This window comes from Aptenodytes patagonicus, chromosome Z (genome assembly GCF_965638725.1).
Source record: "Aptenodytes patagonicus chromosome Z, bAptPat1.pri.cur, whole genome shotgun sequence".
In the NCBI taxonomy this organism is placed as follows: Eukaryota; Metazoa; Chordata; class Aves; order Sphenisciformes; family Spheniscidae; genus Aptenodytes; species Aptenodytes patagonicus.
In genome coordinates, this window is record NC_134982.1 from 41,226,878 (window position 1) to 41,252,714 (window position 25,837).

Consider the following 25,837-nt stretch of genomic DNA (forward strand, 5'->3'; position numbering starts at 1 on the left):
TCTGATTTAACTGTTTCTCACAATTGCTTTGTCTGAATGTCTAATTTATTTCTTCTTCCCCTAGATGGAAACTTTTTCACATTTACAAGACATGAGCCTATTGGTGTGTGTGGCCAAATTATTCCTGTAAGTTGGAGCCATTTATGTAAAATACAAATGTTACAAATGGAAATGCTTTTGAAATTTTGTCTATGCAAGTGCGTTTGTGAAACATTACCAATCAGAAACATTCAGGTCCTGAAAGATAGAGACTATCCTGAGTACTCATCAACTTCTGCAGCACGGAGTTTTTGATGAGTTAGTCCAGTCCAGCCTTGTCTCTATCCTCCCTGTATATAGAGGGAAAACAAATCTCAAAAGATTAGTTTTGAAAGAGAGAATAGTGTTTTGTTGGAACTGAAAGAATTAGAAATAAAAAAGTAGGAGAGAGTAATATTCATAGCCTATAAGCAATAAGCTCTTTAGGACCTGGAATATCTGTTCTGATCTGTACAGCATCCAGACAGCTGTTTTTTTTATTTATGACTAAGACTCATTCACCATGTTGATGGTACAAGTAACAACACAAAGAATGTGTCCAATAAGCACAGTGATACTGAGCCATATGTTCCCAAGCTCCTGTTCGGAGTGTCTAAATTCCCAGTTTTGAAGTCACTTATTTTAAGTGATGATTCAAAAGGCCTCCCTGAGTCTGAACATCCAAAACACTGAGGAACTCAACTTTTAAACTTATTTGTGTGGTCTACACAGCTTCAGTGGGTTGCTGTGAAAATGGTTATATGCGCTAGACACTCCTAATCCACCCACCTCTTTGCACATGGTAGGTGTGAGCAGCCTGACCTGACCTGCTCGACAGCTTACCAGATTCTGAAATAGTCAGCTTGTCTATCAGGTTTGCTCAGACATGTGGATCCCACACATATTCCTGATGTCTTTCAGTTGAGCTTGCAGATTTGCTATCTCTTTAGACCACCACATTGATTTAGAGAACATCACTGGAATATGTTTGGATCCAGCCTCTAGGAGAGCTTGGGAATCTGCTAGTTTAGATTCTCGTGTAGTTCAGGCACAAGATATTTCAAGTAAAGCACTCAGACTCAAGATATGCTAAAGAACTAGAAACACTAGATGTGGCCACTTCTAAATAAAATTGCATCTTGAAAGTATAAGCAATTACTACAAACACTGGCTTCCCTTACAAAATATTCAACGACTTCTGAGTATATCTTTATTTTCTCTCCATTGAAATGCGAACCCACCAAGTTGGAGGATTTTACATAAACCAAAAACTTTGAGGGCTATGTGAATGCTGCAAAACACTTTTGCTAGCTCATCATTTCCATTTCCCTTCCACTCACACAGTTCCACTTTAATGATGAAGATCCAGAAAACACTGTAATCCCTTACTTTGTGTTGTTTGTGCTCCTGTTATTTTTGGGGGTGGGGTGAGACTGAAAAGAGATAAGGAGAGAGATAAAGAACAGTTGCATATATACTCCTCCAAGCCTTTCTGACATAATAAGTAACTGTTAATTGCCTTTTTCCCCACTTTTATAACACTGCGTCTTTTGTGCTGAGGCTCGAGGTCTCAATGCTTCCAAAACTATTAGAAATATTCTCAAAGGGGCAACCTATTTTTCCCCCAGCCACATTGTCCCTCATACTGCTGAATATGGGGTCCAAAGGAGTCAGCTGCTCTGCAATCTGGCTGGACTGACCACAATAGAGAGCTGCCAGTGAAACCTCCAGGGAAGAGGGCAGGGGCAGCATTACATGTTATTACCTTGTCTCCCTTAGAACACTGAATTGATGACGGATGTGATCATTTAAGATAGCAAAACTCCCAATTTCACAACTAATCCAGCAACTTTCTGTAAGGCTTTGTTAGAGGACTAAGCTTATTGTCTCTTTAGCTTTTAGCTAAAACCTTGGATCCCCTGGACTCACATATACCAAAATCACTGGTCTTTGTATAACACGGCTTGCCAGTTGCTTTTTCAAAATATCTTCATTCTGAAAAGAGTTCAACAAAGAGTTCAATCACCCAGTTGACAATTTGTGCTATTATCATAGTAAAAGCAAAGGCATTTTGATGATGTATTAGAAATAGGATACACCTTCTCATCTGTCTTTCAGTGGAACTTCCCATTGGTTATGTTCATCTGGAAGATCGCTCCTGCCCTTTGTTGTGGAAACACGGTGGTTGTCAAACCAGCAGAACAAACTCCTCTGACTGCCCTTTACATGGGATCCTTAATTAAAGAGGTAAAAGTCATCAACAACAGTTTTTTGCCCTTCTCAGAAATGTAAGAGTATACTGCAGCTGAAATGCCACAGAGGTAATATAAGTCAAGCTGTCCTCTGCAAGTACTTCTCATTGCATGTCTAGCCTTGTACTATGGAACTTACCTCACTGTAAACCAGTGAAGCAAATCCAGGGCAAAAGCATGCATATCTTTCAGCCTAGTCCACACACACAAAAAAAACCACAATAGCAATTCAGTAAACTCCATTCCTCGGCAGACATATTTGTATTACAAAAGCACAGTACCTTTCAAAGTCAAAAAAACCAAGGAGTCAAGAGTGGAGTACTTAGAGGTGGGTGGCAATGACTTTATTAGCATAGTTATCACAGAAAAGGCCCTGTTTGTACAGCTAATTATTATTATTTTTTTAATTAAATAAACTTTTCATCCACCTGGGTTTATTATCGGCAGGGATTTGTAAAATTGAACTGGTAACTGCTGCCAAACTTGTGAACTCTCTTCACACAGAAACTGGGAGAATACACTTTGTTCTCTTGAACTCAAGGAGTGTGGTAGTTTCTCCAGTGTCTCTAAAGTTACATTGACTATTGTGTCCAGCCCAGCAAACACCCAAAGAACAGTTAAATAGTTTAGCTATCTTGCTTCCCAATAAAATCAACAAATGTAATCTAACATGTTTGAAGAGTTGGCACAGATGTCAATAATCACCAGCACAGTAACCTTGCAGAGTGTTAATGGAAATTACTTGGCACATTTTATTATTCTGCTTCAAAACAATGATTCAGCAGAGTATACTGACTGGTTATGTGTTAATATTTCACAGAAACTAAATGACTATCAGGAAGGAGCCAAGTCCTGCTGTTATTGCATCACACAGTAAATGCTATTAGATAATATCAGGGAGGAGGAATTGCTTTAAAAAAAATATTGGTGATACCTTCTGTATTCATTTTTAACAATAAGTATCAGAAAGTATATTTCTCTGAAAGAGCAACTTTACAGGGAAAGTAACTCAGTTCTGCTCCAAGTTCAATGAAATATCTATTCTGATATTCTGATTTCCTGAAAGGAGATCTCATAAGTGGGAATGTGATCAGTGGTCCATTTTGTATGCACACGTACAACGGTTACAGAGTGGTAATGACTGGTATAAGGCTAGAGCATTTTTAGTAAAAGGCAAGATGATTCTCATTTTACCTATTCTTTCAGTGTTCAACTGGATGAGAAGCTTAAGAATGTAATTGTTAAATGTCTTTGATGTATTATCTGGTAGGTATTATGGAGCCTTAAAAAAAGACAAATATTTATCTTATCAAGTCCTTCAAGACTTATTCACCCAAATGTAGCTGAGTTTTAATTTACACCCAGGTTACCCAAATAAAGTTGGAGCCCAAATTTCTGATAGTGATCAAAACCTCAGTGATCACTTCAGTAGCTGCTTTAGACTTGTTGTGAAACCATCTGAAGATCTAATTTAACTTTCTACTTCTCAAGTGTCCACATTAAAAAAAAACATAGTCACTTTTTCTAATCCTCACTATCCTTCTTAATAGTCCACACAAGGCTCCTTTGCTCATATGTAGAGAATAGCTTCTAATACAGACATAGAAATTAAATGCCCAAAATCAGACAGTATGAATTAGTCCCATAAAAAATATTCTTACTTTTCTCTACAAATTAAGTATGAAACAGAATGCTAAGCAAATGGAAGGAACCTCATTGTCTTATCAGTTGTGGGGTAAATATTAATCTGGAATATTAAATGAGCATAAAAAACATTGATAGAAAGTATCTGAGCATGAATCTGTAAGGAACCGAAGTTGCTTGAACAAAAGTAATTGTCTGGTGTTCATAATGCAGGACTTGAGGTTTAGGAGCTGTAACTCACCAGCTGAAATTCACTAATTTCCAAATGAAAATGGAACCTTTGTATATAATTCCAAAGTCCTGTTTAATGCTAAAAAGAGACTGATTTAGGAGATAATACGGGAGATGCACCTTTTGGACTTTTAATTCTATGCTTGCTCTGCAAGTGCCATTGAGATCCCATAGCTGCTTCATAAGGCAACAGGAAATCCAGCTGCACTTCACACATCCATGGGAGTTTGCCTGAGAAGCTGTTGGAAGAACATAACTTATTTTGCCTATGAATGGAACATGACTAATACAGAATTGGTGGGAAACAATAGGTTTGATTTGGCCCACAGGAAAAACCTCTTTAAACAGAAAATTTGCAAGACATTGGAACTGTGCGTACCTCAGGTAGCCAGCTTTTTCCTGCTTGGTAGCTGATCTGCCTCTTTTGTGCTGTAAACTCTCATGTTGCCCACTCTCTACTTTCAACCCACATCCAGAGGAAGAAGCAAAGACTTTGAGTTTGAAGTACTATTTCCATAATTTTTCTTAATAAAATTTCAATGTAAGTCCACAGATCTTTAATTAAATTGCATGTAGCATGAGGGATAATGAGCAGAAGTCAGCAAGCACACAGGATGGTTTAAATAGCTTTATTGAAGCAGACGTGAAGTTAGGCAACGTTTTTCTTTACACATCTGACTGGGGGAGAAAAGGTGGCTGGAGAACTGAAAGGGGAAGTAAGACTATATGAGACATGTTCTTCTAGTCATTATCCTTCCCCAAATTTACAGGGTTCTCTCTTCCAATTCAGGCAGGATTTCCACCTGGAGTTGTGAACATTGTGCCAGGCTTTGGACCCACCGCTGGAGCAGCAATTTCTCACCACATGGATGTAGATAAAGTAGCTTTCACAGGCTCTACAGAGGTACTATAACGAATGCAAGAAAATATAAGCAAGAGATGTGCCACTCTGATTCTCAGTAATGATTTAATGTCTAACTTGTTCTATGTAACTATTTTAACTTTTTTCTTTTTTTTTGCTGCTGGTTTGTTAAACAAAGTTTGTTTAATGATTTGTTGGGTTTTATTAACTTTAAACATATTCAAACAATGTTTGTATTGCAGGAAAGCCCTTCAAACAAAGGCACTCAATGAGATGCAATAGGTTCTAGTATACCAAGGCTATTTTAAGTCTTGTCCTTCAAAAAGAAAACATTTTCATAACTTTTTGTTTGCTTCTTTTTTAAAAATAATTATTCTTAAAAATGCAAAAAGTGAAACAGGCTGTGCCCCTTTCTCTTTAATTTTAATAACAACAAGGTGGTAGGAAGGTACTTCAGAAATCTCATTCCTGGTTCTGCACACACTTAGGTGAGGTAGTGGCTTTTTGGTATTTGAATTATACTGATGATCATCTGGGTGGTCTTAGAAGTGTATTTGAATAAGTATCAGTTTAATAATTGAAAGGAAGGTCACTGTTAATTTTCCCTAACCTTCACTCTGAAGAACTGTGAGCGATATGATTGAAGATTTCTCAGTGCAGGCATTATATAACTATATCCTTAACACAGTACATTATACTATCTGTCTGTATGCATGCTACATGGAAGAGCTGCCAACTGTCTCTTAACTTCTTGGATGTACACTCCAAAGATAAATATCATTGCCTCATGTAAAGGGTCAGTACACACTGAGTACAAGGGCTATGTTTACTCTTAGAAACCTTAAGCTCTGAAGTAACGGGAAAAGAAAACAACCCAAAAACCCAACATCTGAGAAATATCCCACAGATGTTCCCAATGGACAGTAACAACTACAATTCCCAGTGTCTCTCCAAAAGCAGGTTGACCAGAGGGTGTATTCATAGACTTTGGTAACAGTCCTCTTCTTCTGACAGTGTAATTTAACAGTGAGAAATGAAGGCAGGACAGCTGCCAGACGGAGGAAGCTATCTGATGGTTGCTATACACAAGCAGTTACAGACCAAAGCTGCAAGGACTACAAGCATATTTTCCCTTCACAGTTTTTCCAGGACAATTCATGTTAAGTAGTTCCTTTAATTATGACATCAGTGGAAAGAAGCGGGGTAGAGGTTCTGCCTCACAGTGTCTGTTTCCTCTTCTTTCTTCTAAGGGAGAAACTGGAATAAGGAAGAGTTGGCCATGCAGGCAGTGTAGATATCTCTTTTTTCTCTCATACACTTTGTGCATCAAAGGGCTTTCCCATGTATAAAACAGAGGAATTTCAACCTAATGGGAGTAACTGGCAGAGCAGAAATCAGTACGTACTTTAGATTATAGATACAAGTGAGTAGAGTGGTGGTAACCAAAAAAGCACCAGACATCTTTAGCAGTTGAGTGTGTCCAGGGGGAAACCTCTTCTAGAAAGCATTCCTGGTTCGTAGACTGTAAGTCACCTGCACCCTGACACTTCTTTTCAATTATTTTTTTTTAAATTTATTTTTCATTTCTACAGTTACGTGGATAGTAGACAACTGTGAACTGATTTTCATTTTTGAGGAACTCAGAGAAGTGTTATTGAGGTTGTAATAAACTTTTAGAGATGAAGCTGTCCTCTCCTTACCTTTTAGGTTGGCAAACTGATTAAAGAAGCTGCAGGGAAGAGCAATCTGAAGAGAGTTACATTGGAACTTGGAGGAAAAAGTCCTAACATCATATTTGCAGACGCAGACTGTTAGTAGCATTTTTATTATATGAACCTACTACTTTTGCAAGTCTCATGTTCTTTTTCTTTTCTTTGTCAGTAAATTATTTGTACTTGTTTAATGAAGGAGTAATTTTTAATGTTTTCTGGTCATGCCATAGTTTTAAGTCAGATTGCCACCAAAAATTGCTGACTCCTGAATGGATGTGAACCTCCGACAACCTGTCCACCCTTACTGTAGTTAAGGTTCATCCTAATGCAATATGAATGCAGAACCAAAAGGAGCTAGATGGATCTTATACAGGTTTATTAACTTTCTAGCTGAATACTTCTCTTGATACTGCTGATAGGGCAAATAATGTTGAATCTACATTTCACATAGAACAGCTGAATGTGTGTTTGTCTAGGTGTACTATGCTACTCTTGATAAGAGTAGCTTTGGACATAAGTAAGTGGGTGAATATCCGTGTTTTAAAGGGCCATAAAAATCAAAAGTGCTAAAAAGGGAAATGCGATGGAGTGACAAAGGTTTGTAAAGAATTTATGATGTGAGCATTCAAGTTTATGATCTGATGAACTCTGCATTTCTTTGCAGTGGACATTGCTGTGGAATTTGCACATATTGGTCTGTTCTACCACCAGGGACAGTGTTGTATAGCAGGATCTAGGATTTTTGTGGAAGAGCCTATTTATGACGAGTTTGTTCGCAGGAGCATTGAACGAGCAAAGAAGTATACTCTTGGGAATCCTCTGTTGCCTGGTGTACAGCAAGGCCCTCAAGTAAGCAATATTACATGTTTCCAATATAATTGTGACACAACAATACAGTTTAATGTACTTCTAAACCTATTGTTACATTCGTTTCAAGGGTAAGTACAGTTGTCTAGTAGTTAGTCTGGAGGACCAGGAGGAAGAAACTGGAGTGGTGGTTGTTTGTGCCACTATTATAGGCCTAAGGGTGACGGTTCCTTCTCTTTTCTAGTTCCTTTTATTATGGAATGGGAACAATTATATAGAACTGAAATGCTTTGGAAAAGCTCCAATGCAACAGCTATAAAAGCGCGAGTACAATTACCCATGTCAGAGATTGCTAACGTTATATTCAAATAGTGCCACTTTAAATGAGTAGCTTGTGGAAATAAAATTCAATAGTGCCTTTTCCCTTTTTTCAAAGTGCTAGTGTTTCATTATGCTGCTCTCAGTTTTACAATATTACACAATTAAAATGCATCATTTTGTACTTTTTCCTGCTTATGTTAAAAGATTATGCCAACAGCTTCCCCATTAAATGAATGCTAAAATGCAACATTAAAAAGCATAGCTACCACAATGCTGTGAATTCAGCGTATCACATTAAAGCATTGTTAAATTAGTTTTCATCTAGTCTTATTCCCATATCAGCTTGTACTACAGGATATATACTTTCTTAGCAGAGCTATTATGCACATATTTGATTGTCACAGAATAAAGGAACTGTATTAGAGACAAAGCAAAAGCTGGAGACAAAGCAACTCCCACACATTCAATAATGTAACGTGTTCTTCATTGGTTATCACAACCATTTTAAGTAATCAAAGACACCAAGTAAATTGGAAAACTGCATTCCAAGCCACACAAGCTTTGGAGAATTTAAAATTAGTAAGGATGCTATTTTGTTATCCTGCAATATGGCTTGCTAACAAGCTAATAGGTTCAGCTGAATAAATTTAAATGCCAGAGGACGGGAAGATTGGAAAAAGTAAACTCCAGGTGTCTTGTGTACAGCTAATACAAAACTAACAGGAATCCACTCTCATGTTTTATGTGGGCTCAGTTTTGGGGCCGGTCTTGTTCAATGTCTTTATTGATGATCTGGACGAGGGGATCGAGTGCACCCTCAGTCAGTTTGCAGGCGACACCAAGTTGGGCGGGAGTGTTGATCTGCTTGAGGGTAGGAAGGCTCTGCAGAGGGACCTGGACAGGCTGGATCGAAGGGCCGAGGCCAACTGTAGGAGGTTCAACAAGGCCAAGTGCCGGGTCCTGCACTTTGGCCACAACAACCCCATGCAGCGCTACAGGCTTGGGGAAGAGTGGCTGGAAAGCTGCCTGGAGGAAAAGGACCTGAGGGTGTTGGTCGACAGCCGTCTGAACATGAGCCAGCAGTGTGCCCAGGCGGCCAAGAAGGCCAATGGCATCCTGGCCTGTATCAGAAATAGTGTGGCCAGCAGGAGTAGGGAAGTGATCGTGCCCCTGTACTCGGCACTGGTGAGGCCGCACCTCGAATACTGTGTTCAGTTTTGGGCCCCTCACTACAAGAAGGACGTTGAGGTGCTGGAGCGTGTCCAGAGAAGGGCAACGAGGCTGGTGAGGGGTCTGGAGAACAAGTCTTATGAGGAGCGGCTGAGGGAACTGGGACTGTTCAGCCTGGAGAAAAGGAGGCTGAGGGGAGACCTCATCGCTCTCTACAACTACCTGCAAGGAGGTTGTAGCGAGGTGGGTGTTGGTCTCTTCTACCAAGTAACTAGCGATAGGACGAGAGGAAATGGCCTCAAGTTGTGCCAGGGGAGGTTTAGATTGGACATGAGGAAAAATTTCTTTACTGAAAGAGTGGTTAAACATTGGAAGAGGCTGCCCAGGGAAGTGGCTGAGTCCCCATCCCTGGAGGTATTTAAAAGACGAGTAGATGAGGCACTTAGAGACGTGGTTTAGTGGGCATGGTGGTGTTGTGTTGATGGTTGGACTTGATGATCTTAGAGGTCTTTTCCAACCTTAATGATTCTATGATTCTATGTTATTGTGGCTTTACCAAGTTTGAAATTCATGCTAACAATTTAAATGAGAGATGAAAGTAAACTTTTAGTAAAAAAAAAAGAAAGGTTAAACATGTGAAAAAAAGCATTACTAAAAACATTTGAAAGAGCATGAAGACTTTTTTCTCCTCCAGTCTCATCATTTGCCTTTCTTGACCTCTTTTTTTCTTAGCAAGCTTTAGCAGAAATCTTAACTTTTTCACAGGTTAGCAAAGTTTCTCCTTTTAGAACTGGTATGATCCTATTTAATGGATAATTGTAACCATGCAGTTGAGGTGCATTTCTTTTGTGGTAGTTATGTTAAATATCTCTCTTTGTCTTCAAATTCCTTGTTGTGCTTTGACTAATTCTTTCTAGAAACAAAAAATGATAGTCTGTATCAGGCCTATTCACTGTGCTGTCATGTCATAGAGCCTCTTTGAAAGCCATATTTATCCTCCAGTTCACATGCCCTCTGGGGCAGCACCTGCCTCAGGCAGCAAGTTTGGGTAATGCTTTGCACAGTGGGCACCAAAGAAGAGCCAAAGGCCCTGCTGGAATTCAAAGGATCATATATATGCTAATTCACACATTGTTAAGAAAAATAATGATGATGATAATAACAAAGGAACAACTGACAGCAACGTGAGCTGTATCATCTAAACCTCATCTTCTCTTCAAGTTGTTTATGCACAAGAGATATTTGGCCACCAGGGTAGCAGAAATTTTATGTCTTCAGCATGCAGTAAGGCAATTGTTTGAAAGCAAAATGACAAAGGGAGCACAGCGAACTAAAAATCACCTCCTTATAAATATTCTTATAAATTCATATGCTTATAAATATAAACTTTTATCACAGCTTTAACTGAATAGCTGTTTAGTCTAATACGCATCCAAGGTTCCCCAGAACCTTTGAAAATATTGTTGTGTTCTATGACCATGGTAAAACTTGTTGCTTAAACTGAAATGCGACCTTTTTATTGCATGACTAAGAGAATAAGATACACCCCTACTCTGCTGACTGATGAGTATGATCACAGAGAAGCTTCTGTGCAAGGGTCCCCCTAGAAATAATCTCAGTATCTTCATGAGCCAGTGCTTGAAGGGCTGAACTCCAAAAGAGTGAAGGAAAGGATCATGCAAATGGAACAAATATAAAAAAAAATATAAAATATAAAAATAAAAAAGAGGGTGTTAGAGGCCTCTACCAAACAAGCTTTACCATTGAGGTTTTCGTGACATAAATGTTATCTTGTGCACAATTTCCTTTCAGGTCTGAAGTGGTGATTTGTTGATTTGCAGAGGGGAGGACAGGAAATGATGTGTGATCTGTTTCTACTCCCCATTTACACTATTTCCTTTTATCCACTTTGTCACTGAAAACTGGAAGGGGTTAGAGAAATATAAACCCATTATATATATATAAACTTTCTGTACTGTCACCATAAATTCCTTTTCCAGCCAAAGACCATGTATTTTGCTATACTATAGAGCCAATCTGCAATATTCTTGGCATATGTTGAATTTGTTGGTAGGCTTGGGTGAGTGGAGGGGCAGATTGGCTTCATACCGTAAACAATCTGCCATCTCTGTTTCTCAAACCACAAATGTAAGTGTCTTTATTCCACTAATAAATCAGAATGAACTGAAAACAGCACTGAATTTCACTTATATTTTATTGTTGTTTTTTAACTTCCTTTAACAGTTTAGGAAAACAGTATGGCCAATCTATCAGACCTAGTGAAGTACAGAAGAGTCTTTCTGGCTAGATCAAGCCCCCTGTTATTTTTGCAGAATCAAGCTCAGCAATTTTTATTTTGATGAACCATTTGCAGTTGGCAAGAATGCTGGGAGAAGAATAAAACACATTTATTTTATAGATTTTTTTTCTTTTTTTACTAAAGAAAACCAGGATATCAGTCCCTTTACAGCTGATTCTCCTGTGTCAAAATTTCTGACTACTGGTCTATTTGAGAAAAGCCTGCAAAGTTTTGAAAAGCTAGTGGCAAGAATATTTGCAGGGCTCTCCAGCTGTTCCACTTCAACACATGCAATTGAACAAAGCTGGAACATTGTTAGGTTTTGGTTAATGAGTTAGAAGAATGATTGTTATCAGTGCGTGCTGTTTTCATCCCTGTAATATCTTTTCATTTAGATTGATAAGGAGCAGTTTCAAAAAATCCTGGAGCTAGTTGAGAGTGGGAAAAAAGAAGGAGCCAAACTGGAATGTGGAGGAGGTCCATGGGGAGACAAAGGTTACTTCATCCAGCCCACAGTTTTCTCTAATGTTACAGATGATATGCGCATCGCCAAAGAAGAGGTAAATAAACTCTCGGCAGTCTGTACTCTCACTGGAGATTGTCTTTTTAAATGTCTGTACAAAATATCCATTTAGAAGGTCAAGTGGCTACATAAAAACACTCTCAGTAAATCTATTGTTCCATCCTGGCGGTGTTTAAAATGTTTTTCTTCATTTCTGATGCCCATTTCACCAAGTCAGTGGAGATGAGAGAGAGGAGTATAAGGCTGGCCTGCCAACAAAGGCTCCAGCTTAAGCTGGCAGTAGGTAAGAAATGCTGAGGTTCGGGTTGTTTACATCACCCTGTACTGCCCATCTCACATATCAGTCATGGTAACCTGTAACAGAGAAGCAAACCTTGAAGGCACAACTTGTGAACTCTTTGCACTGCTTAAGGAGCCACTGAAGTTGGGGTTTGGACACAATATGCACCAAGCAGCTGTTTACAATAAGAGAAAATAGTTAGATTGTGCTTCCACAGGCATTTTGTTGGTGGCAATTACAGCAAAGCAGAGTTTTGCCTCTGCAGGGTGATTTAACATAGATCAGTTTGCAGATGTGTCTACACAGCATTGAAGGAGCTTTTACTGACCTAACTATGGTGGCAGTGCCAGGGCAGCAGTGATCATCTGCAAAGAACGGGAGAGGGTTAGGAGTGCAGAGCTGCTATGCCATTGAGAAAAACAGTTCTGTAAACACAGCTTCAAAGTCCAGCTATGACCTCTTCTCTGTGCTTTTTACATTCATCTTGATTAATAACTGCTGCAATTGTGCTGCAATTTTACTGCAATTGGTGTCCATTATGCTTCTTCATATTAGAAAGCTCCTTCAAAATTGTTACAAATCTAGGTGTTGTTTTATATAGCCAGCGATACTGCTGATGCAGCCTGCTGAACATACCTAGTACATTCAGCAAGAGTCAACAGGCTGAGTTAAAACGAACGCCAGAGCATCTAGAGTTAATTGTGACAGGGAGAGAGCTATAAAACAGGAGAGAGCTGTATGAGAAATAATTTGGGTTGTTTCTGCCGGTCTGGGAGGCAGGTAGGAAACTGCATAGAGGTATGTTTCTTCACAGATCTATTCATTTCCTTTGGGTCAGAAGTACAGGAACTGCTTCTCTCACACTATTTTGAGTGTATTGAATAATGAAACCCCAGAGAGCCAAGGCAATTTAAAGAATATCCAGGGTTTGAAACTCACAGCTTGAACAGCGGAGGAACGTTCAGTGGTTTGTATGATCTATGTAAATCAATCCCTGCAACTCTAGTTAGAAAATAGCACTAAACACTTTCCAGGAAAATCAAGTGGCAAGTTCATGATCTATGGGAATGGAAGTAATTAGATATGGTAATGCCCCCCTGCCCTACAGAACGTTGGCACTGCATGGTGGGCATGGGTACCTCTGGCTGAGAACACAGAGCAGCAGTAGTGAGAAAGCCAAGTCTCAGGGACGATTATCTCACATAACACCCATATGGAAAGCAGAATTAGTTGTTTCACTTGGCATACATGCCCAGTTGTGCAGCTACCTACAGAGATAAAAGTCTAGTAGAAAGTTTAGGGAACGGAAAAGTTGAATGTCTTTCTCAACTCTAAAACTGGAGCTTACCAAGAAAATACCAGTTTGTTGGTAACCAGTATAGATATGTGACACACTGTGACTCCATGCTAACTAGCTTTATGGTGGGTATCTTTTCATCTTTATTTATTTGCTTTCATTATTTATTTATTTATTTATTGTTTTATTAATCATTTCACAATAGGCTATCTTGATTTGGATAACCAGGACAGCTCCATACTATAAAAATCTTATCTTTGTGTGAATTTATAATACTTTTTGTTCTGAGATGTACACTCTTGACTGAATGAATTCAGGAATAAGGCCATCTGACAGAAATAAATTTTAAAAATATAAATTATTTACAATAGTAATCTATACTAGTCCACTTCATATGTTTACATGTGTCTGAAACAGATATTTGGACCTGTTCAACAAATCATGAAGTTTAAAACTATAGATGAAGTTATCAAGAGGGCAAATAATACTACCTATGGCTTAGCAGCAGCAGTTTTTACCAAAGACATTGATAAAGCACTGACGTTTGCAGCTGCTCTTCAGGCTGGAACAGTATGGTAAGTAATGGCTTTTTTAATTCTTCCTTCAGAACTGCAGGTGCCAATGGCAGTAATTGTAGGACATTTTAACACCTCTTTGGGTAGTATACTTTTAGTTTTCAATTCCTTGTCATCTTTAGAGAGGTAGATTAATGCCATCCTCCTGTGTCTCTCTTCCCCTCACCCTTCCATACTTAACATGCTATTAAATAAATACTTCTTGTATGTCTTCATACAATTGTCCTGTAAACTTAGTCTGAAAAATGAAATTGACTTGCTAAAAAGGAAAGGAGACAAAAGGAAATACAGTGAGAGTGCCACTTTCCTTTCCATTCAGGAACTGGGGATATCCCAATACATACTTAATTTGTGGGGTTCTTTTTCTGTACTGTGTAAAGAACTTAATTATCTGAAGTTCTGTGGCCATTAACCTGAGCAGAACATCCACCTGTGATGGAAAAGATTGATAAAATGCGGTTGAGAAAAGGAAGTAAACACAAGTGGGGGAGAACTGCTACAAGTACAAGGACAACTATTTCCAGCGATGGAAAAGAAAGACACAATTTACATGGAGTTGGAAAGGCAAAGGCTGAGACATGCAAGAGTGAAAGTTTGGAGGAATAGCAGACTGAGTCTAATGACTATCACTGACAGAGATCTGCATTTCCCTACAGTTATCTCAATGCACCAGAAAGAGAAAAACCAATTTTACTTGAACGCAAAACCTGTGTCCAATTTACATTTTATCTGAAAGAAGCACAAATTCCTGCTCAGGTCCTGTGACCTAAAAACATAAGCTTTCTAAAAATAAGTTAACAGTTTTGACTTAGGAGTTGGTATTCTTTAAAGCGAAGAAAGTTTAAAATAAAGGTGGAATCTTTGGGTTTTACTCTTACGTGATTGCTGATCTGTCTAGGAATCCTTAACTATGAGCAGAACCTCTTTTGTTGAAACCAGTAGACTGGCAGGAGGAGAAATTATAAAATAAGAAAATAGATAATATCTGATGTGGCAATGTTGCAAGACAAAAAGAGCTTCTCAGCTAGGTAGCAGGATGCACATTCTGCCAAAACTCTTCATGCTACAAATTCCCCTGTGAAATTCCTTTCTTACTCATTATTGTATTTTTGTTCTCAACTACAATATAGAATATGGTTTAACATTAAGTAGAATCACACAAAACTTCCTAAATATATACTGAAGCAATGCTGGATTTATCTCTTGGAAGTGTACCTGCAGAAGACTTAACTGTGACTAGTCTTTGGTTTGAGAGCTTATGAACTAGTTAGGAAGGAACTTTATCATAACTATCAGAGAAAGATATGACTGTCACTCTGCTTGAAGACCCTTGATGAGTGTTAGAATCCTGATCATGACTGTAGTTTCTGGTAATGCTTTGTTTCTTTGAACCTTGAACTACACATATTTTTCCAAATATATCACTCAGATATAGTTTGTGAATATCACCATAGTTTTTTTTACAGTCAACAGAAAAACACTGATTATTCAGAAGTGAAAAAAGTTGTTTCACCCTGTCAAAAGTAATTTTCCTGTTCTTCCAGGGTTAATTGTTATAGTGCAATGTCTGCTCAGTGTCCTTTTGGAGGGTTTAAGATGTCAGGAAATGGACGAGAAATGTAAGTAAATACTTTTAAAAAGGTAGATTCACAGGAACTGCAAAATGAAATTCCAAAACACAACATTCAACGTTCATAACTACAATGCCTGGTTTGAGATTTTGTCAAATTAGTCTATGTAGTGTTTAGAGGCTTCATGTTGTCAGAGACAATTTCAAGCAAAGAATTCCTCTACAAAACAAATAAAGTTACTTAGATACACACTTTTTCAAAATGACCATTTTTTTTATTAGCTTGCAGTCTACTGGTATGCAAAACTGATCATTGTGTTTACGGTTTACATTTTTTGCATATATATAGAAAGTGTCATTTGCATGAAGTTATATATGTGTGTAGTTTGTGGAATCCCCTTTAAATTGTAGGTTTTTGAAAACACAAGACATTTCAATACCCTTGATTTAAACAAGAGTTTTCAGTTCAAAAGTCTTGTGACAACAATGTTTTTACACTACATTGCAGCTTGGTCAAAAGTTATGATAAAAACAGTCCTCTGTAGCCTTCAGACCTTTAGTCTTTTCCCAAACTAGAAGTGGAGGAGTATACAGAAATGATAAGCCAATCAAATTCTTTCAAACTTCTGAGGTTTAGTCCAGTTTCAATTTGAATCATGTCCTGTCTTACCTGTATTCATCCTGATCTTCATATTAGTAAGAGAATCATGTAATGTATTACATCATGAAACATTTGATATTATACATGTTCATTACATTATGTAGAATTATGTCTTCTGGGGTTTTTTGGAATGTAAATCACAAGCAGTCCTTTGTTAAAAATGCCATATATCTGGGAAAAACAAATTATTTTTAAAGCAATAAAAAAAATAAAAACATGTACATTTTCCCTTTTATTAAGCCAAATGCATAGCACTTTTAATGAATAATGGAAGTAATTAAAAAACATATGTGCAGGTGAAGTGCTTCAGAGCTTCTTTTTCTCTTTTTTTTTCTTTTTTTTTTTTTTTTTTAAGAGATAAAGGCTAGGTTTTTCATGCTTGCTTATCACTGGACTCAATCTGCTTCTGATGGCAAAGTTCCCACTGACTTCAAAGGAAACAGAGTTATGCCAATGCTGAGAGCTTTAGAAAATGTCAAAATGAAAAAACACAATAATGTAGGCCATTACTATCAAGGACTGTTTTGAATTTGCTGGGCGCCAAAAATTGGGAGATCATCAATTCTGAATTACAGCTTTTTGCAGAAATATTTTGGGGATTTATTTGCTGGAAATAACAGGAAAACAATAATAAGCTATCATAAAGATTAATATTCTCTGTAACAGTGCATTTTGAAGGAGTTAAGCTTTTGTGCAAATGAAGTTTTTCCTAATGCTTGGTTCAAAATCACAATTAGTGGATCAATAAAAATATTCCTGATAAAGGTCAAGGAAGGAATTAACACCAGATAGATGTCTGCCATGGAAAAAAGTTTTGTAAACATGTGGCAATCAGTTTTAGCAGAGGTGGAAATATGTGTGAAACAACTGCACTGAAATAATCAGGAAGTCAGTGTGTCAAGCCATTGACTTCCTTGAATCCCAGAATAAAATTCCCTATATAATTCTTGGAATGTTAATACCATTATGAATTAAACTACTGAATGTCATGTACTAACAGAATGCCTCTCAAAAATGAAGAGAATCAGTAAACATTTTACCACAGCACTAAAAGTCCTGAGCACAGATTTCTGTTTTGCATACATATGTGTCTAGTAAGATGGCAGTGAGAACTGGATAACATTATACTGTAGCAAACCTTTGTTCTATAAAACAATCAATTACATCTAAATAGTTTGACTGCGTCAGATGTCAAACATCTAGGCACACAAGCAAACTCCATCTCATCATGTAAAATGTAAAGGTGGAATCATGCTAACAACATGTCAGTAAGAATTAAGTATTTGTCACTAGGAGATTTCATAGTGGATTAATTATGTCCCCCTTTTACTTGAGCTGAAGAGTCTATTCTTTGACTCTGGAGAAAATTCTTGACGTCAGAGGAAGGCCTTTGCAAATAACTTGTTGAGCATGCTTGTGAAGACCTAACATGTGCCTGATTTGCTGCATAGAAACCCAGTTTAGAAATGCACTAAATTGATTAAATGCCGTTCTTTTGCACAGAAATGAAATTGCTGTCTCTCTCACTGTTCTCAGGTGACAGTTGCTGTAGCTTTTCGAAAGGCTTCCAGCAGCAGTCTAGCTGCACAGATGTCTTCCAAATATGTCCAATATACTTGTTATACATCTGGCCAATTGCACAGCACCACCAAAAATCCCTTCCAGGACATAACTCATATAAAAGGCATTAACATAAATATTGTTCTTGGTTCTCTTTTTTCTAGGGGAGAATATGGCCTTCATGAATACACAGAAGTTAAGACTGTCACAATCAAAATCCCACAGAAGAACTCATAATGCTGCTTGAGGTGCAGAGTTTAATATCTTCAAATGAATCTGAAAAAGCTTTCTGAATTCTGAAAAGTTTTATATCCCAAATTATTCATTAACCTTTTTGCTTTCTGATTGTATAAGAGGTACTTGCTTACATTAACAATATAAAGAATAATGTAGAAAATTTTCATGTGATTAACTGAGAAAAGGAAACTTTAATGTCTGGTACATAGCTAACTAATTTTGAAATTCATGTTCAGAAAGAACTGGTTTTTATTTTCAGTGGAAGGTCTCTGTAATGCTATGAAAATGTTCCTTTTTCAATATATTCTACAGATACAGTTTGAATTTATGTGCTTTTCTAAATATTAGATGGCAGGCTTTCTTTGCATTTTCTTTTCTTTGTGGCCTTAACAAAAGCACTTATGAGTAATTAGCAGATAGATTCTTTTCTGTGTCTTTCAAAAGTAGTAGACTTCTTCTAGATATTTTTCTTAGACTACTGAATTTGTTCATCAGAATACACAAATGTAATCTGGATAATATTAAACTATTAAAATCCACCTTCAAAACCTAAGATTGCTCCTTTCATTAGTCTTTTCTATTACACTGGTTTACCACTCAGCACTATGTAGCATGTATTTTATATCCTTAAAGAGGCACTACTGTCTCAATTGTGTGTTTAGGTCATCAGCAGTATGCTGTATTGGCTATATGGAGACTAAAGTCCTTAATTCTTTGACAGTATTATAAATGGAAAAATATGAACACACAGAACACTGGACAATTTGCAAAGAGCCAGCACTTGGCTTTGTAGTGATAAGTATATAAAAAAATCTTAACAAGCAAGAAATATTGAAGGGAAAATAGAGAAGGGGAGGTGAGGGAAGGCAATCTCCTTTGTGATTTATACCCGCTCCATTTTTCCTGTATTCATATGCCTACATATAACTTGCATGTTTTCCTCCCTCCTCTTTCCTCCTCTAGTCCATTGTTTCCCTTCATCCTTTTTCCTCATCCTCTCTTTTTCATATAGCTGCTTATTGTCAGAAAGGCCCTCTGCAGACATATGTGTCCCAAGCTGATCATAACTTCTAAGGTCTCTTGGTCTGTGCAGCTTCAGTGTTTCACAATTCTCTGCCAGAGCAGCTATCAGCACCCTCCGATGGCCGCTCACCATCAGCAGCCACCAGATAAGCTCTGGGACAGTAGTCTGCAGACACCAAGTACAGCAATTACATAGCCTGTTACTGGCAGGGTCATATTTTTTTTAGACTGAATCCAGAGCCACAATTCATCTCTTGTTAGAGAGGGTCAGCCTTACATACAACCTTACATACAAGCTCTGCCCATTAGTAAGAACATAGCACACCACAAATTTTTAAGCAGCAAGTGTGGAGAATTTGCACAGTATTGAAAGGAAAGAGGTTTTGTTTGTTTGGATACGCTTGTCAATTTTTTTTTTTTTTTTAATAAAATGGTTAAACCAAAACCCAGGTCAGGATTTCACCCTATGACTCTTCTCTGGATGCCTTTTTTTAATGAAGTTAAGGACTGGACGTAAGACTTGTGACACAAGTATATCTCTCCACAGGCCTCTGCTTTATCTGTTCTTGAAAGCTGTCAGTTCCAAATCCCATATATATGCCTCTGAAATAATTTCATTAGCCATAGTTGTCAAACAAACCAAATCCTGGTCCCATATCAAGAAACAAAATAATAGAAGCAGGAAAAGAAGGAAGAGTGAATCCAAAGTAAAAATACACTGTGGCAATAATTAGCAGAGATTGTTCAGCAGAGGAAAGTGTAGAGAAGAAAACACAGAAATCAAAATAAATGCCAAATAAAGGGAAAAGAAAAAAAAATCCTAAAGAAATAAGCTGCAGAGAAGAAAAGAATGGCAAAACACTCTGAAAGACTTTAAAAGTGGTAATGAACATAGTATTAAAGAAAACCTGGATATAGTGAAAGATTAAATATTTTAAAAGACATGAAAAGCAGTATGTAGAGCAGGTATGGGTCTTCATAAATCTCTACTGTCCTAATTCTCCTTTTGATGAAGTCAATTGTAGAAGTCTCAAAGGAGGATGAATAAGCCACATGACAGTAAGTCTACATTTGCATTTTGGTTTAGATCAGGAGTGCACTTTTGAAATCCCCACTTACCTTCTTTGGTTCACATGGAAGACTGATACAGGGGAGCAAATGTGGGTGCCTTTTTGATGACACTAAGCCAGAAGATGCACATCTGGCCTGTGTCTGGTATGATCCCACCACTAATAACCATTCAGCTCTTAGAAGCAGACTAGGGCTAGTCTGAAGCAACTCCCCTCTGAATGTGTACTATGTGGGCAGTTGGTTCTCACTCCTCCAGTGTCCTTTGGCAGCATAGGACTGCAAATCCAGTCCTACCAGGCTATGCTGCCTGCAATTGCAAGCACAAGCAAAGAATGACTTTGAAATACAACCCAAGGAAAGGGAAAACCCAACATAAATGGAGGGGTATAGGAGAAGGATCAACTCGACCCTTGCATGCACGCATACATGTATTCTTCTTTACAATGCCTAAAATATTTTAAAACTGTTCTCAGCAATATTGTAAATCTATTTTAGTTCTTGTTTGACAGAATCTTTCTCTTAAGTACAGTTAAAACATAGCTGGCAATGGTCTTGTTTTGTCAATTTAAATGTTTCAATGTGGTCAAAATGTAGCATCTAGTAGTGACTTTAAGTTCTCATTCTTTGAAAAGCCTTGAGTCAGAGAAATGTTTCCATGTGTATATTACGCATGAGAGAGAGAGAGAGAGAGAGAGAGCAAAAGAAGACAAAGACTGGCATTGAACCAAGGTGAAACACCCAACTTTCTCATCAGAGCCACGTATAGCTTTGGGTTAATCTGATGACACACTGAAGTTGTTCCCAGGAGATGCCAATGTAAAGAGATACACCTTTTGGCATCTAGTAAGTTTAAGGAATTCAATATATGTGTGTTTGCCTAAAGCACTTGAAATATGTTTGAAGGAGGCAAACAAAGGCTCAATAAACTGCATAGTCCAGTTTACCTTACAAGAGCACACTAGTTCACAGCACACAGCAAAGTGTCCAACCCAGAACAATTTCAGCATATGGTCCCATTTGTTCCTCAACTGCCTGGTTACTAACTCAGAGTCAAGGTCAGGAGTGGATTGCTCTCCACAATGCGCACACTATTAGTACAAATACAATCTCTCTGTGAATACAAGAAATGTCCTTTCACAATTAAGAGTGTTTGTAACCATATTCATAGTATTAAAGACTCCATCCGATGGTGAAATATCTTTGTTATGTCTTTGCATTATATCTGCACATGGGTACAGTGACTTGTGATCACCCAGTCTGGGCAGGAATAAATGAGGACTTAAACTCCACAAATATTACACAGGTAATTAAGGAGGTCCTTTCTTTCTGGGCTTGAATCACTATCATGTTACTCCTGTTACATGCCAAAGCAGCACCATTGAAATTTACTGGGCTAAAGCAAACACAAGAAGAGCAATAGTTGATCTCTACGTAAATATTGCTTATAATGTTAGTGAAGTTATAGTCAGCATTTCACAGAGAATAAAAATTAACAAAAGAAGTGAACTTGCTGCACTTCTTTTCAAAGCCCCTGAAAACTGACTGCCATAGTCAGCAGCAACTACTAAATTTATATTTTATGTTTGGATTGAAACGGTGATTTTTTCATATAGTTCTCCAAGGCAGTGGGTGTCTGAGTAAATAATGTACAGCAAAATCCCAGCAGATTTGAATAGGACTATTTCTTTTTCCAATGAACTACCTTTCTATCCCCTTAACACTATTGAATGCATACCTTTAATTTTCATGAAAGTATGACCAAGGAGATGCTTTTGCAGGCTTCTTGGAAAGTTACATGTTTCTGGCAATTTTATATCATATAGAAAAGCAAGTCCTAGAAACTTGGGGTCCTTAAAGCCATTGTCTTGCCATCACCAAGGCCGTCCCTGCCCCCTCCCCTGCCCCGACACACTATTTTTCTTAAGAGGGGGGAAGCTATTGAATGTCAACAGCAGGATAGAGGTACCCTCAAGCTATTTCAGTCAAAATAGTGAAGCTGTAAGGAATTCTCATTCTGACTCAAGAAAGAAAATTATTGATAATCCTCGACTGCCAGATATCCAGGTCTTAAGACAGACAAGAGAAGATATGGAAAAAATATTCAGAGCAAGAAAGGCATCTGGCTTGGATAAGGAGTGAAAATTCCCTGATGAAGTAGGTTTTAGGGAGGAATTTGAAAGATGTGAGATCTTGGCAGGCAAAAGGGCTTGGGGGGAGGAGAGTGGCATATCCCATCTGGGACACAAAAGATAAGTGCAGAAAAGACAAGTGCAAGAAAAAGCGGGAGAAAGGAAGGGAGCAATAGCAGAAGTATACGGAGTCTGACGAGGAATGAAAGTAAAGCTAAGGATCACCCTGAGATTCTGAAATATCTCACTGTAAGATGTCATTGTAATTCTGTAAGAGTTAACATGAAGGGCTTTAATAGAAGAATTGTCCTTCCCCAGCCCCTCCATCATCATCTTTGCTGTCAGATAGTTTTTGTCCTGCCTGATCCTTCTGCTTTCCCTCTTCTCATTCAAGTCATGCTCCAGTTCTCTTGGTGTTAATGTTGTCTTCCATCTATTCCCCTACTGAAAAGTGAGATTTAAATAACTCCTTATTAGCAAAAGTCCACTTTAAAATAAAGTAGCAAAAAAAGAGTCTCTGAAAATTTGGGAATAATAGTTCCCTGTGAACTTAGTGGGAGGCCCTAAGGACTGAATTATAACCTTTGCTATGCTGAGAGAAAAACAGTGGCTTGATGAATATACTGCTCTGGAAACAAAAGTTAAAGATCTGGAAGCACAACATAAACTGACTCAGTCAAATAAAATGCTGCACAGTCTTGTAGGAAGGACATAAATAACTTGCTGCATGAAAAATTGGACAGGCATGAAGATCCAATAAACAGAACTGAGTATCGGGTGGTTTGACTGTTGAAAATCCAACTCGTGAAACAGTCCTCAAAGGGTAGCAACAAAGATGATTCATAAACAGTATTATAAACTGGCCATGCAAGAGGAAGAGACTACAGCTGCTTTTACAGATTACTAATAGGCGTTACAGAGAGATTTGGGAGAAATATTAACCAAAATACAATAAGGTTGTCCTCTACGGGAGCAGAATAGAAGTAGCTAACTCTTCCAAGAAAAATTATTAGTACTGAGGGTTATTTAGAAGCAAGCAAGCTAGAAGAGATAGCAGCAAGGAGAGAGTTTGTTTTATTATTTTAGTTTATATCCTCATATTGCTTATAGTTCTATATGGAGTATAAGATTATGACTAAATAATAGCTTGACAATTACAAATGCTCAATAAACCCCCATTCAAGATGGGTCTGGACGTAAAGTGCAATTTGATAAACTGAAAAGCATTTCAAGTTATTAAACAAACCACTGCAACTGGGCACCATCTCACAGTCAGCACAGAAAAATCCTTTAGCCACCAATACCTCCTTCACGGACTATTAAGAAGCTTTGATAACATAGCATGATCCATACAGCACAAATCCAGCTGTGGCAAACAGAATAATGCCTTTGTATCGTCGTACATGCAAGTTATCTCCTATGAACCCTCATCACCAATCAACAGTGCACTTATTTTCAGCACAATGCATGGGCCTTCATACAGCACATTGGTGAAGTTCAAACTACAGGGAAAAATGCCAATGCATATATTTGGATGATGAATGAACACAAGAAAATCATAAACTGTCTACAGATATTTATCCCGCAGAGGAGTAAACACTCATTGCAAATTATTTATTCAATATTAATATACTAATTTTTAATCAATATTCTTAACGTATTGTTTTCTCCTAGTGGGGAATTTCCAGGGAAAATCGGTCTTCTATGTCTTTTATGTGTACTAAGTCAAAATTCTCTAAAATAAAATAAATGTAAGTATTTATTTTTTAATGTCCTGAGCAATAAAGACATTCTGTTTGTTTAATATAGGAGGCCTTGGGCATAGGTTAACTAAAGCTAGCAGAAGGAATCTGAATTCACAGCTCCACATATCCATGTGTCATGAAGGACATTCAGTCTGAAGCAGGAAGGAGGTACAAACACTCACCATTAATACTGTTGTGGCTGTAGGGGTCTAAAGGTAAAACAACATGATTAGAAAGAGGTGAAATCTTTTACAAGACCAAGTTAAATAGCAGAACAACAAAGAAGCTCTTGGGTACAAAGTGCCCTCTCCACGCCACCTGCTGCCTGCTTGTTCTCAGGCTTGATCACAAATGAGGGGGAACAATCACAGTCAAAGTAACAGTAAGGAGGCAGAGGAGAGGAGCACTCCCAGGTCACAATACCCAAATTCCGTCTCAGCAAAAAAAAATCTCATATAGCTTCTTTGTTAGTCACTCCTTACGGCATCTAATGTGCAATGGGAAAAGCAGTAAGGTTTCTACTATTTCAGCCTCCATCTTCTGATGTACATACTCCCCTGTACTCCATGGCTACCTCTCTGTTAACACCTATATAAAGGAGGTGTTTAATATGAAATTAGCTTTCCATGTTGAATGCCATAATAAATAATTTCAATATGATTGAGAGACATAATTGTGGAGTTATTTACATGGACAATTAGCCATGGCATTATAGAAATGGGTAAAAAAATCTGTCCTCTCTATAGAGCCGAAGAAACTTCACAGTCTAATAAACAGCATGTTTCATACCTTGTATTTTGCTGATTTGTTGGTGGAAAAGTTAGGCTTCATTATGTTTCTCTCTAGACCTCAGCAAACAAACAGAAGAAAACAATTGGTGCCATTAATACTAAGGAGAGGTCAATCTCCATGAGAAAGTATCCTAGGAACATAAACCTTACACTCAGCAAAGCAAGGTGTGTGTTTTATTCACAATATGTTTCCTCACCCTGCACTGTGTCACTGTACTCCTCTTCAGAGAGGTCTTAATTATCTTTAGCAAAAGGAAAAATGTCTGTGCATTACACTATTCACTGATACAAGACAGATCATGTCTGATGATATGTCACTACCTCAGCAATCACCTACTATTTTTTTCTTTTCTGTATGTGATGTACCACCTACCACTAAAAAAGGGAGCCCTTGCAAAACCTTTAACATTTCACCTGTCACTTTCCCCCGCCTCTGTGAATACGTAGGCTGAATAGTTAACCTCCACTGGCTTATTCACTGCTAGAAATTGGGCTACTTAAGTATGTGGCTTTATGGACACCGGAAGAGACTTTTTAAACTTTATTTAGCCAAATGACTAATTTTTTAATGAGATGTATTTGTTGCACATGTTTACTGACTACTTGCTACCTGCTTATTTTTTTCTGTAAATACTTTGCTTACAAAAAAAATGCATTTAAGTACTAATCCTGTGCAACTGATGTACAAATATGAGCTTATATGTAAGTCGTCGTATTATGGAGTATATTTACAAGAACAGAACATGGCAGAATTTTATTTCATAAAAGGAGATTATGAAAATTTAAAACTTTGACATACAGGACATATAGGAAGAAAAATACATATGCCGCCTTCACACCAAACATATCTGTCCAGATCAAGGTCATAGCAGGTTCACTGCCTCCTTCTGTGCCTACTTTCCTGGCACACAAGCAGCTGCCTGGGAGAAGGGTGGGGTGAGTCAGTTTGAATCAGATTTTTGTGTGGTTTTATGTCACTGTTACAGCTGGGAAGAAGAGGTTCACAGCTCATTAGGACTTCCTTCATGTCATACGAAGAGCCGTATGGGAGCAGCTAGC

The 25,837-nt window shown here is 37.9% G+C and overlaps 1 protein-coding gene across 2 annotated transcripts in view; it reads left to right on the top strand.

Moving 5' to 3' along the window:
• The window catches only part of ALDH1A1 (aldehyde dehydrogenase 1 family member A1), a 40,925-nt gene extending 22,337 nt beyond the window's left edge, over positions 1-18,588 (top strand). For both annotated transcript variants that reach the window (XM_076362363.1, XM_076362362.1), the window contains 9 exons: positions 65-126; positions 2,137-2,265; positions 4,936-5,049; positions 6,715-6,817; positions 7,384-7,568; positions 11,712-11,876; positions 13,834-13,991; positions 15,536-15,610; positions 17,947-18,588. In XM_076362363.1, coding sequence (XP_076218478.1) covers positions 65-126; positions 2,137-2,265; positions 4,936-5,049; positions 6,715-6,817; positions 7,384-7,568; positions 11,712-11,876; positions 13,834-13,991; positions 15,536-15,610; positions 17,947-18,019 — 1,064 coding nt within the window. In that variant the 3' untranslated portion in view covers positions 18,020-18,588. The remainder of the gene's footprint in view (positions 1-64; positions 127-2,136; positions 2,266-4,935; positions 5,050-6,714; positions 6,818-7,383; positions 7,569-11,711; positions 11,877-13,833; positions 13,992-15,535; positions 15,611-17,946) is intronic.
• Positions 18,589-25,837: the final 7,249 nt, after the last annotated feature.